This window comes from Leucoraja erinacea, chromosome 4, assembly GCF_028641065.1.
Source record: "Leucoraja erinacea ecotype New England chromosome 4, Leri_hhj_1, whole genome shotgun sequence".
Taxonomy (NCBI): domain Eukaryota; kingdom Metazoa; phylum Chordata; class Chondrichthyes; order Rajiformes; family Rajidae; genus Leucoraja; species Leucoraja erinaceus.
Window position 1 is genome coordinate 18,027,730 of NC_073380.1, and position 14,007 is coordinate 18,041,736.

Below are 14,007 nucleotides of genomic sequence, written 5' to 3' on the forward strand. Positions count from 1 at the left end.
CTTCCAGGCAGGTGTTGAGTTGACCTGGGCAGACTTTGTTAGGACATAACATATACCAATTAGATTGTGTTCAGTTGCAATAAACTCATTACAATGTTTGTCTGAAGATGAAGCTGTTGGCTAACCAACTGTATTGGCGAGAAGCCCCTACTTACTGCTGACTAACTGTCCAACACTCAGAGCCGAAGAAGAACAGGATGAAGAGGAAGAAGAGGAGGCTTGGCGCACTGGGCTTTGTGCGAGGGAGGACTGCCCATGTGCCATGTGCAGAAGGTTAGCCTGGGACACTGCCTGGCCTACCTGCGGATGCTGTTGCTGTTGCTGCAGTGGAAGCAGAACACATAAACATACAACCAAAGGTTAGAACACACTGAGATCTGCAGGGGGGAGAAAATAATTCAGCAAAATCAATTCACACATGTTCTGCACGTATACTAGAGCAAATGCTTCTTTTTGGCTTTGCATTGTAAAAACTAAACCCAGGATGAAAATTAGTTTATATAGTTGATTCTATTTTGTGCAGATCGTGAATAGCATTCCAACAGCAATAATTCAAACTGATATTTTCTTGTGAGTTATAGACGATTTGCATTCGATTTACTCAATAACCTCTGATTCTTACTGTGTTAGTACGACACACGAGATGGGGTGGAAAGTGGATAGATCGACATGTCATGCTTTGACCCAGGATAACTTGAGGAGAATCTGATACCAATCAATCAATCAATCAATCAATCAATCAATCAATCAAAGACATTATTGCCATTTAAAAATACACCAACAAATGCAAGTCTGAATGAAATTTCGGTGCATCTGGCTCACCATGCAACATAAAATAACAAAAGGATAAAATAGATAAAAAGATAAAATAGATAAAAAGATAAAATAGATAATAGGGGTGGCACATTATATGGAATTGATGGCTCGGGGGAAGAAGCTGTTGCAAAACCTGGCCGCTCTGCTCCTTATACTGCGATACCTTTTGCCCGAGGGCAGCAGAGTGAACACTCCATGATGGAGATGTGTGGGGTCTTTTATAATGCTGTTGGCCTTGGACAAGCAACTTTTGCACGCAATGTCCAGGATTGAAGGAAGAGAAGTCCTGATGATTTTTTCAGCCGTCCTCACCACTCTCTGCACGGACTTACAGTACCACACATTACACCCACTCTGCAGGGAACTATGAACCACTCACTCCCGTTGTCGATCCTCGGTTCATTGGATGAAGGTTGTAGTCTCAAGCAAAAGGTTTGGAAGGCTGGAAACCATGTCTTTCCCTGTTTGTTCAAACCTGCCATGCTAATACGTGAGGTTCAATTTATCCTCCTATTAAATGAACCAGTCTCCCCTGCCACCGAATTGGAGTCAGCTCTCATTCCCATTGAATAATGGTGGGAGTGGTTGCATTATGTGGAAGGAGCAGGCCAATAAATCTCACATCCCAACACTCAGTGCCCATCTGCTGCTGCTCGCAATTTTTGACCTGATCCTCGTACTGACCCTTGGACTGTGGGGTGGAGACAAGGTGCTGTGCAATGGACACAATCCACTTTCAAACTCTCGGTCCGGCAGGACTTTGCAAGTAGCTGATGGGGAGCAAGTGCTAGCAGGGATCTGTAGGATTTGAGTACATTTACAATCTCTTTGAGTTGAGCGCAGTCTGCCCTTGTACGGTGTATTGACTCTGTTCACTTGCCCTGGGGAGCAGCAGTGAGCCACTGCTACACGGGGTCCCAGTCTTTCACCATAGTCAGCAATATAGTGGAATGAACAGACAGGCCAAGGCAAGGGGCTAAATGATCCAATCCCAAGCCTGGTGTCCTAAAGATACTAAAGAACCTAAAGATACTCCAAAGAAAATCTGGTCATAAATATCAACAACAACCTATTTTTAGGCTTCAAAGTAAAATCAAGTAAAATATTGTGAGATAAATGTTAAAGTGAGTTTGACACTTATCCTTACAAAGTAATATATCTGGAAATCTGGAATATGCTGAGGGATTAGTTTTGAGAAACAGTTCAAAGGAAGCGAGAAGTAGAGAAACCAAGCTGTTTGTAATGGCAAAGCTTAACAGGTGAATGTAAGGCATCCAATGGTGGAGACAATGCTGGAGGTTGTGCTGGCCAGGTTGCAAGAATCTCAGAGGATTACAGGACTAGAAGAGGTCATTTGGAGTATGCCTCAGGGGGAAATGAAAATGATGAAAATCTTCAAATACGGGTATTAATTAACCGAAAGCCAATATTGGTCAGTACCAAAGGGATTATGCGTTGGACTTAATAGAATTTAGATGATCTTAGGCTTATGGAAGGTGAACGGTGGAAGGTCAGACCAGTCTGCATTAAGCAAGGAATTGATGAGGATTTTGGCTGCAGATCTAAGGCAGTCATCTGGAAGTGAGTGGTCTTAGATATGTGAGATATGTCAGAATACAGGACTGGGGTCTGAAGAAAGGTCTTGACCCAAAAGGTCATCCATTCTCTCTCTCCAGAGATGCTGCCTGACCCGCTGAGTTACTCCAGCATTTTGTGTCTATCTTCGGTGTAAACCAGCATCTACAGTTCCTTCCTACACCGGAATTGTAAATATCTTGGTTCAATTTCATACCGTATTCAGGGGAGCTGGAACTATGGAAAAGAGCCACGAGACCTGGGGAATAAGGCAGTAGTCACTTTCCTTTTCCAAACACCACACTTTTTGCTCTATTATGTTTCCTTCTCCTAGCTTAAAATATTATCAGGCTAAGAATAACACTGAGTTAACAGTGGATTAAACTTAACTCAATGCTACCTAAACGCTCAAGAAAGTGCCCTACAACCTCCCTTGGGTGGGTCACCAATTAGCTGTGGTGTAAGACCAAAACCAGTTCGCAGATAAACATGCCGTCAAATTGAACCTCAACATTCAACTAAAATGCAAGTATCTCCTGTGTTATGCTATATGGCAAGGAACTGCTAGCTAAGTTTTTGATCCAATCAGTTCCTCATTCACTGAAAGCAAAACTCCAGAAACAATGTAGCTGTGAAGTTTGTCTAAATATCTACTGCTTCTGATGACACTGGAAACACAAACAGAATTTAAAATCAGCTGCTCAAATGGCAACTGAGGTGAGCATATTGCCAATGATAATAATTTGTTATTATCCTTATGATGCAGGACACTGTGATGGGAAACTCAATAAAATAACTCAGTATCTAAGCAGTATTATGATAGGATCTCAAAAATTATGATCAGCTTGAATTTGGAGAGCTATTAATGTACTTCACTTCATTTTGTGAGGAAAAAAAAAATTCTCGTCAGACAACAGATAATCCATCCTTCATCTCTTCCCACAGACCTCCTCAGTATTTTCAGCACTTTCTGTTTTGTTATAGACTTCCAGCTTCTTCAGGCAATTTGAACAAAAACAAACTGCTGGAGGAATTCAGTTAGACTCAGCCTGAAGATAGATCCTGACCCCAAAAATGTTGTCCGTCCATTTCTCTCCACAGATAGCGATGGAGCCGCTGAGTTGCTCAAGATTCCTCCAGCATCAGCTGTCTCTTGTACCTGCAGTTATTTTGATTTTGACTCCTACTTCAATAACGTGCAAATATTGATATTACTGGAATGCACAAGGATATTCAAGGATATTAGATGATGTTCTTATATCATCGCACATCGACCCGGCACAGTCGCACATTGACCCGGCACAGACACATTTACACTTTAGACTGTTTTGACTGTTTTACTGTTCTTTTTATAAATCATGTTTCTCGGGGTATCTAAATCTAAATTGTATTAGTTGTTTAAGTTATGACATCGGATGGAAGCTGCAAACCAAATCTCATTGCACATATGTGCAATGACAATAAAAGAGACATTATTATTATTATTATTATTATTATTATTATTATTATTATTATTATTATTATTATAATTGATAGAAATTTGTATGGCTTCAATTGTGGTGTAAAGCAGAGGTGTTTGACTGCAATATTTGGAGTAAATCTAGCAATCTGTCTCTCGAAACATTGATCCACTCAACTCCAAATGACTAAAAATACTCTGCTTTTGAAGAAGGGTTTCGGCCCGAAACGTTGCCTATTTCCTTCGCTCCATAGATGCTGCTGCACCCGCTGAGTTTCTCCAGCATTTTTGTGTACCTTCGATTCTCCAGCATCTGCAGTTCCTTCTTAGACTAAAAATACACACTGGGTTTATTTCTCAGTTCCTTCCCTTCTCCACAGATGCTATTTAATCTTCAAAATAATTCCAGAACTTCCTCTTAATCTTTCAGATTTCCAACAAATGTTGTATTTTGGTTTTGTGAGGTTATTTTAAATTTGTTGACTTCTATCTGAATTTTTCCAGAGGCACCCAAGCTATTTGTCCTCAAGGAAGATAGACACTAAATGCTGGAGTAAATCAGCGGGACAGGTGGCATCTTTGAAGAGAAGGAATGGGTGACGTTTCGGGACGAGACCCATAATGTCACTTATTCCTTCTCTCCAGAGATGTTACCTGTCCCGCCGAATTACTCCAGCATTTTGTGTCTATCTTCGGTTTAAACCACCATCTGCAGTTCCTTCCTACACGATTTGTTCTCATGCCAGGGGGAATCTTATGCCATATACTGTATATTGCTTAAATGTTAGATATACACCAATGAGTGCCAGTCACCTGCTCTCTCCTGAATATCACTGACAAATGCTGGTATAGACATTCAAAAATATTAAGATAGTGAAATACAATGTTTGACAATTATGATGTCAATGTGATTTGGGATCAAGTGGCCTGGGTCAATGTGGCTAATTGCACCAGATCAGTAACAACGCTTCCTTTTGGGTGTGTGATCTTGTTATTCACTGTCACATTGAAGAGTATGTGAACTGTAAACTTTGCATGTTTTATTCTGGTAAAATTATTAAGGTACTTTATTTCCTTGGCCTTTGATCAATGGTTGATATCTCTCAAACAAACAAATACACAAAACCTCAACAAATAAGGGTCTAACAAGACCTCAACAGATAAGGGTCTAACATTAGGACTAAGATCTGAAATATCTTGCTACAATCATACCTATGGATTGTCATGGCATGCTTTGGACAACTATGGACAACCAGAGAAGCAGTGACTGCAGGAGATGAGGAATGTCAACACTTACTCTCTAAAGCATCAATTGAAGAAACCTAATGTGATAACTGCTTATGATCTTCACATCATAAAATATATTAAAACTTTCAAATATTACTTATTGATTAACAATTTGTGAGAAAACATATTCTTTCATTTCCTCAATCGAGCTCTGATATTATGAGAAAAAAAAAGAGTGTTGGAGGAACTCAGCGGGTCAGGCAGCATCTGTGGAGGCAAATGAACAGACGATGTTTCGGCTTGGGACCCTTCTTCAAACAGATGCTGCCTGACCCGCTGTGTTTCTCCAGCATCTGCAGTCGCGTGTCTTTAATGATGCACTCCATTTGAAGAGACAATACAGTCAAGGCCAACATCTGTTTCAGTGACTATCACATTACTTTGTTTCTGAGGACATTAAAATACAATTTTAATAAATATATAATTGAATATATATTGAAACATATAGAATAGTGAAAGGCTTGGATAGAGTGGACGTGGGGAGGATGTTTCCACTAGTGGGAGAGTCTAGGACTAGAGGTCAGCCTCAGAATTCAAGGACATTCCTTTAGGAAGGTGGAGAGGAGGAATTTATTTAGGATTGTGAATCTGTGGAATTTTTTTGCCACAGAAGGCTGTGGAGACCAAGTCAATGAATATTTTTAAGGGCCTGTCCCACTTTCATGACCTAATTCATGACCTCTACCGAGTTTGTCCTTGACTCATACTCGCAGCATCGTCGTCACGAGGTAGTAGTAGGTCGTAGGAGGTCTTTGGTAGGTCATAGGTAGGTCATAGGTAGGTCATGATGCTAGTCGTAGGTACTCGTGGCATCAAGTAGGTCGGGGCGTTTTTCTAGCATGATTAAAAATGTCCACGAGTAAAAAAGGTTGTGAATTAGGTCGTGAGAGTGGGATAGCCCCTTTAAGGTAGAGATAGATAGATTCTTGATTAGTACGGGTGTCAGGGGTTATGGGGAGAAGGCAGGAGAATGGGGTTAGGAGGGAGAGTTAGATAAGCCATGATTGAATGGCAGAGTAGACATGATGGGCCGAATGGCCTATTTCCTCTCCTATCACATGACCTTATAAGCAAATCACCCGGGATTGCTAACTTATAGTGATGAAGCCATTGAATTGTTGTCAACAGCCTATGAGTTAATGTGTCCACTTTAAAAACATTTGAGATAGTTTAGCTCCATTTGTTGCCCTCGCGTCTCAATCCCATTTCATGGCATCACACTATTTGTTCAGAGACACCTGAATTCAGCCCAGGTCGGTGGCATTGTTAGTTTTACTGTCTGCATCTTTATTCCAAGACCAGCTTTTAATTAGTCCCTGTTCATTTACAACGCTGAGCACAATTTCACCAGTTAACTCAACAGATTTTCTTATGCAATTGTTTTAATAACTAAATTAATATATTTATTGTAGACAGGGTCTCAACCCGAAATGTCACCCATACCTTCTTTCCAGAGATGCTGCAAGTCCCACTGAGTTACTCCAGCATTTTGTGTCGATCTTTGGTTTAAACCTGCATCTGCAGTTCCTTCCTACATATTGAATATACTTATAAACCAGGATCAACCTGAGAGGCCAGTTAAAAATTATACCTTGAGCCTTGCAGCGTTCCATCTTTTTCTGCTTTGATTCGATTCATGACAGGTGAAGAACCACAACAGGAGAGGAAGTTATTTACCTGCTGGCCTGGTTTAATGGGCGACAGTGTTATTCCCTGTGTGTTGATTACTGGCAAGATCTGATTTCCAATCACTGTGGCGATGATCTGACCTTGGGCATTAGTCAGAAGCTGAGGGGTAATTGGTTGTACTTGGATGCCTTGAGTCCCACCTGCATTTTGATTAGATGGCACTGTAGGGTTTGACATCAAAGGGATCGTCCCGATTATCTATAATTAGAAAAAAACAGACATAAGAAAAAGCAGGAGCACGAAATGCAATTTTATTTTCTCCACTAGCCTTCCCGTCAGAATATTTAACTGTATTCATCACAGTGAACATGGCAAGTAGCTGTTTATTTTAGTAGGAAAATGATGTACCAAGAAGCTGTAATTTTGAGCAGCTTAAAGAAAAGAAAGCCTGTACATTTTCAGCAAATTTTAGTTTCGTTTAGAGATACAACACGGAAACAGGTCCTTCAGCCCACCGAGTCCGCACCAACCAGCTATCCTCGCACATTAACACTATCCTGCACACACTGGAGTCAATTTTACATTTATACCAAGCCAATTAACCTACATACCTGTACGTCTTTGGAGTGTGGGAAGAAACCGAGGATATCGGAGAAAACCCTTGCATGTCATGGGGAGAACGTACAAACTCCATACAGACAGCATCCATGGTCAAGATCGAACCTGGGTCTCTGGTAACATAAGGCAATAGCTCTACCTCTGCACCATTGTGCCACCCTGTTATGTTATGTTGTTAATGATGAAACAATCTGTACGGAGCCACTTAACATTTACTGATTATTGCCTTGGTTATCTTTGCGGGTCGAACACCAACCGACTCTTTCAATTATTTTACTTGGACACTGTTCAATAGTGGATTCAGGGGATTATAGGCCAGTGAGCATAATGTCAGTGGTAGGGAAGTTATTGTGGAGCATTCTTTGGGATCGGATTTACTCACATTTTGAAGGGAATGGGCTGATTAGGGACAGTCAGCATGATTTTGTACATGGCAGGTGATGTCTTACAAACTCGATCGAGTTTTTTGAGGAGGTGATGACGATGATTGATGAGGTGGATGTTGGCTGCATAGTAAGGCATTTTCATATCGTCCCTTATGGTCGGCTGATCCAGAAGATTAAGGTGCATGGGACTCATGTTGACTTGGTTGTATTAATTCAGAACAAGCTTTCTCGTGGAAGACAAAGGATTGTGGTGGAGGGGCTTTAGTTTGGCTGCAGGTCTGGGACTAGTGGAGTTCCGCAGGGATCGCTGCTGTGACTGCTGTTGTTTGTGATGTCTATAAATGACCTGAACATAAATATAGATGGGTTAGCTGGTAGGTTTGCAGATGACAGCAATATAGTTGGGGGTGAAGAGTGAGGAAGGCTGGCAAAGTGTCAGTGGGATGTAGATCAACTACAGAAATGGATGGGGAGATGTGAAATGGAGTTTAATCCAAGTTAGAGGGAAGTGTCACACTTTAGGAGATCAAATGTAAGGGGAAGGTATATGGTTGATGGCAAGACCTTTAATGGTATTGATCAGCAGAGAGGTTTTGTGGTCAAGATCTATAGCTCCCTGAACGCCATAATGCATCTTCATAATGGCTAGTTTTCACGGGGCGACTTGACGCAAGATGTAGCCAGAGTGGAGTGGTCGTGGTCTAGCACGATATCACACGATATAACGGGGGTAGAGTAAAGAGTTCCCACGGTACTCGGCAATTCTGTCATTTGTGCGAGTGACTTGTCCGTCTCCCGATCTTTCCCGAATGAACATCGTGGACTGTAGTGTAGTTAATCACGTGGCACAAATGATGTTACTTTGTTGTCACACACTCTATTCATTTTTTTCACCCGAGCTCTTTAATGAGCTGAAGAATAATCTGTGTTTTTTTAGACAAATGTTGTTTGGTGTGATGCACCTTCTCTCAATATGTGCAAGAAGTCGTCTTTTTATTTTGTCAAATATGAATAAAGACTGTGTCTCACATTGACCGTGATGATTGTGTTATTTTATGATCTACTGAGAGGTGAAACTTTCAGTCTGAAGAAACTTTCAGCCCGAAACGCCACCCGTTCCTTCTCTCCAGAGATGCTGCCTGTCCCGCTGAGTTGCTCCAAAGGACTGTCTTTGTCCTTTGACAAAGGACTGACCAGGACTGCCTCTCTCTCTCTCTCTCTCTCTCTCTCTCTCTCTCTCTCTCTCTCTCTCTCCCCCTCCCTCTCTCTCTCTCACACAGGCATGAATGGATGAACTCCGCGGGCCAGGCAGCATCTACGGAGAGAAATGGACAGCGACCCATTCTTCAGGCTGCCTTATGTCTCTTCCCCCCCCCCTCACCCCAACTCCCACCCACACACGCGAATGCTGGAGAAACTCAGCGGGTGCAGCGGGGCCGAAACGTTGTCTATTTCCTTCGTTCCATAGATGCTGCTGTACCCGCTGAGTTTCTGCAGCATTCGCGTGTGTGGGTGGGAGTTGGGGGGGGAGACATGAGGCAGCCTGAAGAATGGGTCGTCTGTCCATTTCTCTCCGTAAATGCTGTCTGGCCCGCGGAGTTCCTCCATTCATGCCTGTGTGAGGAGGGAGGGAGAGAGAGAGAGAGAGAGAGAGAGAGGCAGTCCTGGTCAGTCCTTTGAAGATAGACACCAGTTGCTTGGAGCAACTCAGCGGGACAGGCAGCATCTCTGGAGAGAAGGAACGGGTGGCGTTTCGGGTCGAGAGCCTTCTTCACACTCTCCCTCCCTCACTCTCACACAGGCATGAATGGAGGAACTCCGCGGGCCAGGCAGCATTTACGTTCCTTCTCTCCAGAGATGCTGCCTGTCCCGCTGAGTTGCTCCAAGCAACTGGTGTCTATCTTCAAAGGACTGACCAGGACTGCCTCTCTCTCTCTCTCTCTCTCTCTCTCTCCCTCCCTCTCTCTCACACAGGCATGAATGGATGAACTCCGCGGGCCAGACAGCATCTATGGAGAGAAATGGACAGCGACCCATTCTTCAGGCTGCCTTATGTCTCTCCCCCCCCCCCCCCCCCTCACCCCAACTCCCACCTACACACACGAATGCTGGAGAAACTCAGCGGGTGCAGCGGGGCCGAAACGTTGTCTATTTCCTTCGTTCCATAGATGCCTGGCCCGCGGAGTTCCTCCAGTTAGAAACTGCTTTCAGACAAAAAGAGACACACTGACATTAATGAAATGCTTAGCTAGTTTTATTAGATTTGTATGTAAATAGCAAACTGGCTGGATTCACTCTATCCAACCTCCGGGTTCACCGTTGGCAGGAGTTCCCACGGTGACCGCAAGAGTTACTACGGATATCGCACGGGACACTTCGTTCATAAAATGTTGCAATGCTCAACCACAAGTGCACAAGACACTCTTGGACAAATTCAAACATGTTTGAATTTTCTCCCGAGTACCCAAGGTACACGGTTACCTGCCGTTAGCGCCACGGTGGTCCACGAATGCCGTATTGTTACCGCACGAGGTTCCCACGATGTCAAACTCTGGTTACCTCTTGCGTCAAGTCGCACCGTGAAAAGGGGGTTTAAGACTTTGGTTAGTCCGTATTTGTAATATTGTATGCAGTTCCAGTTGAACCATTACAGGGAGGAGATGAAAGTTTGGAGAGGGTGCAGATGAGTGCTGCCTGGATCGGAGTGTATTAGTTACAGGGAGAGGTTGGACAACCTTGGATTATTGTCTCTAGAATGTTGGACCTGAAAGAGAAAAAATTACACGATATAATACCACTTTATTTATCCCAGAGGGAAAGCGGTCTGCCACCAGTCAAAAGAAGCAGTTACAAGGCATTGAAAGTGTCATGTGCATTGTAATAATAATGAAATTTAAGTGACCAGTAATTGCACAGCATATATGTAATGTTGCACAAACATGAAATTAAATGGTCAAGTGGAAAAGTCCAGGATGAGGGATGTGCAGGGATGGGAGGGCGGGAGTCAGTCTACCCAACGACTGAAGGGGGAGGAGTTGCGCCGTTTGATAACTGCAGGGAAAAATGATCCCCTGTGGCGTTCTGTCCTGCATCTTGGAGGAACCAGTCTGTTGCTGAAGGTACTCTCAGGTTGACCAGTGTTTCATGGACGGGTTGAGCTGTACTGTCCAAGATGCTCCGCAGTTTGAGGAGCATCCTCCTTTCTAAGACCACATCCAATAATCCAACTCCGAGCCAGCATCATGGGATGCATAGGCATGGTAGGCAGTCAGAACCATTTCCTGTGGTGGAAATCCGGTAGGCGGCGCGACTCTCGTCAGCAGCGGCGTCTGCAGCCCGTCCGCGTTTTTATTATTTTTTGTCTATGTTTCTATGTAGTTTTTGTTATTTTTTTGTTGGGGTGTGTGTGTAGGGGTGGGGTGGGAGGGAGGGGGTAACTTTTAAATCTCTCCCTGCACGGGAGACCCGACCTTTTCTGTCGGGTCTCCGTTGTCGTTGGGGCTGCAACGAGGAGCGGCCTCCAACAGGAAGACCGGGGACTCTGGTGCCGACGACTCACCTCACCGTCGCGTAGCTGGCCGAGTCCGGAGCGGGTGGAGCGGTGGTGGAGCGCTGCTGCTGCTGCGGCCCGACCTCCGGAGATTCGGAGGCTGCAACTGCGGGTCTGGCGGACGGCGGCACCGGGAGCCCGTGGGTCCCTGGAGGGAGACCGCTTTTCAGGGCTCCTGCAACGGCGACTTCTCCCGCCCGAGTTGCGGGGTTGAAGAGCTCCTGGAGCGGGGCCTGACATCACCGCCCCGCGCGGCTTGGAATGGCCGCGGGACTCTGCGAGCGCACGCCGGGGGCTCTAACATCAAGAACCCGGTGTGCGACCTTGCATCACCCGGCGTGGCTTTAATGGCCGTGGGACAATCGCCATCGCCAGCCGGGGGCTTTGACTTTGACTCTGACATCGGGGGGGGGGGAGGGGGGGGGGGGGGGAAGAGTGCAGTGGAGAGATACGTTTTTTTTGGCCTTCCATCACAGCGATGTGATGGATGTTTATGTAAATTATGTTGTGTCTTGGGTCTATTTGTTTGTAATGTATGGCTGCAGAAACGGCATTTTGTTTGGACCTCAAGGGGTCCAAATGACAAATAAATTCAATCTTGAATCTTGAATCTCTTGAATCTTGGAAATGAAAACTAGAGGGCATAGTTATAAGGTTAGCGGGGTAACGTTTAAAGGAGGATATATGGATTTACCTGGATAACATATAAAACTAAGTTTTTCACTGTACCTTGACAATAATAAACCAAAGTAAAAGTGAAATATCTCCCTACATGGGTCAGATCCCGCTATCATTCCCCATCTAGCTAGGGCACCTACTTCCCGGTTTTATTAAAGGGATGTAGCAGAGCCACAAGCATATTAATTTGCAGAAACAGTTCCCTGTCATCAGAAATAGCCAATCAAATGGGGCAATGGTTCTGTTGCCCTGTTTTGGAACTAAATGGAAAGGCCTCGCCGAGTTGGTGTTTTGAAGTAACGGGTGGTTTATTAAACCCGTGCGTACGTGCCAGGGAGGTGAGCCAAAGGTCACCTGCCAAGTGTGACTTCGGAACATTTTTTTAAATATTCTCAGATGACAAGGTTTTGCTCAGAGACTCCATTAATAATAAACTGAGGTCTTAATTACAGAATGGAACTCGGAAAAAAACTTAATTAGGTCACAAACACATTGAGATGATTATCCACAAGTCTAAATTCGTTAACAGTCGATCCAAATTTGTGTTACAATGATGGTTGCACACGTAATCAATGACATTCTTGTTCGGCTTTGTCAGTGGTTCGCTGTCACCACATTAGCACAATTCCCATCCCTGTTTACTGATTATTAGCCCTCGCTACCGTTCACCCTACAACATCCTGTTACCTCTAGTCATGACTTCCAGCAAATAATTAAATGATTGATCAATAGGAGGAAGGGAAGCAGCGATCACTTCCATCCTCAGTAACGAAGGGGCACAACAAATGCAAGACTTATGATACTCAAACAGTTTCAGCTACAAACACCAAGTGGCTAATCCATTTCACCCACCATCTATGTTCCATTAGCAAAGGCTTCAGCTTAAGCAATTCACTTCACCTGGTAGAAGTGTTCGCAAAGGCTTTCTTAATAAGGTCAGAAGTTTTCAAACATACGGCATGAACGTTTGCTGAAAATGGCACAATGTTAGTATCAAATTGCCAGCTCCTTAGAAAATGAAATGACTGCGCATGTGCCGTCAAAACTGGCCAACACGGAGACATGGACTGATAAAAGCATGGCCGCCTGAAGGGGGGGTGTGTTGGGTGCGACCGCACCCCCCTTTTTTCCCCCCTAAGAAAAAAATCAAAAAAAAACAAACAAAAATATCACAAAAACAAAACTGTAAAAAAAAATCAACGTTCCCACTTTGGAAACAGCCAGTCCTCTGTTCTCCCGTCACCGGGCAAGAGTGGCTGAATCTGAACCCAATGGCTGTAACCCCAACACCAGACGCTGCTGCGGCGGAGCCCGCTCCCCTCGCCTCCCCCCACCGCCGGGGCCCAAGCCATCTTCCCCCCGCCACCCCTGACCCCCGCTGGGCCCACGCCACCCCCGCTGGGCCCACGCCACCCCCGCTGGGCTCATGCCACCCCCGCTGGGCCCACGCCACCCCAGCTGGGCTCATACCGCCCTGCTGGGCTCATGCCACCACCGCTGGGCCCACGCCACCGCCGCTGGGCTCATGCCACCCTGCTGGGCCCACGCCACCCCAGCTGGGCTCATACCGCCCTGCTGGGCCCACACCACCCAGCTGGGCTCATGACACCCCCGCTGGGCTCACACCCCCCCCGCCGCCCCCGCTGGGCCCACGCCACCCCTGCTGGGCCCACGCCACCCTCGCTGGGCTCACGCCACCCCCACTGACCTCCGCTGGGTCCACGCCACCCTCGCTGATCCCAGCTGGGCCCACGCCACCCCGCTGACCCCCGCTGACCCCCCGTCACCCCCGCTGGGCCCACGCCACCCCCACTGACCCTCGACACCCTCGCTGGGCCCACGCCACCCCTGCTGGGCCCACGCCACCCCCGCTGGGCCCACGCCACCTTCATCCCCCACACCCGCTGGGCCATGCCCCACCGTCAGCTACATCCCCGCTGCCAGAAAGAGGGGGAGATGTGAGAGGGAGGAGGGGGAGAGAGAGAGAGAGGGGAAGGGAGGGGAGAGAG

At 45.7% G+C, this 14,007-nt stretch overlaps 1 protein-coding gene across 2 annotated transcripts in view; it reads right to left on the reverse strand.

The window, feature by feature from the left end:
* The window catches only part of pou6f2 (POU class 6 homeobox 2), a 462,178-nt gene that overhangs the window by 35,266 nt on the left and 412,905 nt on the right, over positions 1-14,007 (reverse strand). For both annotated transcript variants that reach the window (XM_055633835.1, XM_055633836.1), the window contains 2 exons: positions 6,815-7,024; positions 156-321 (listed from right to left, as the gene is read on the reverse strand). In XM_055633835.1, the coding sequence (XP_055489810.1) occupies positions 156-321; positions 6,815-7,024 (376 nt within the window). The remainder of the gene's footprint in view (positions 1-155; positions 322-6,814; positions 7,025-14,007) is intronic.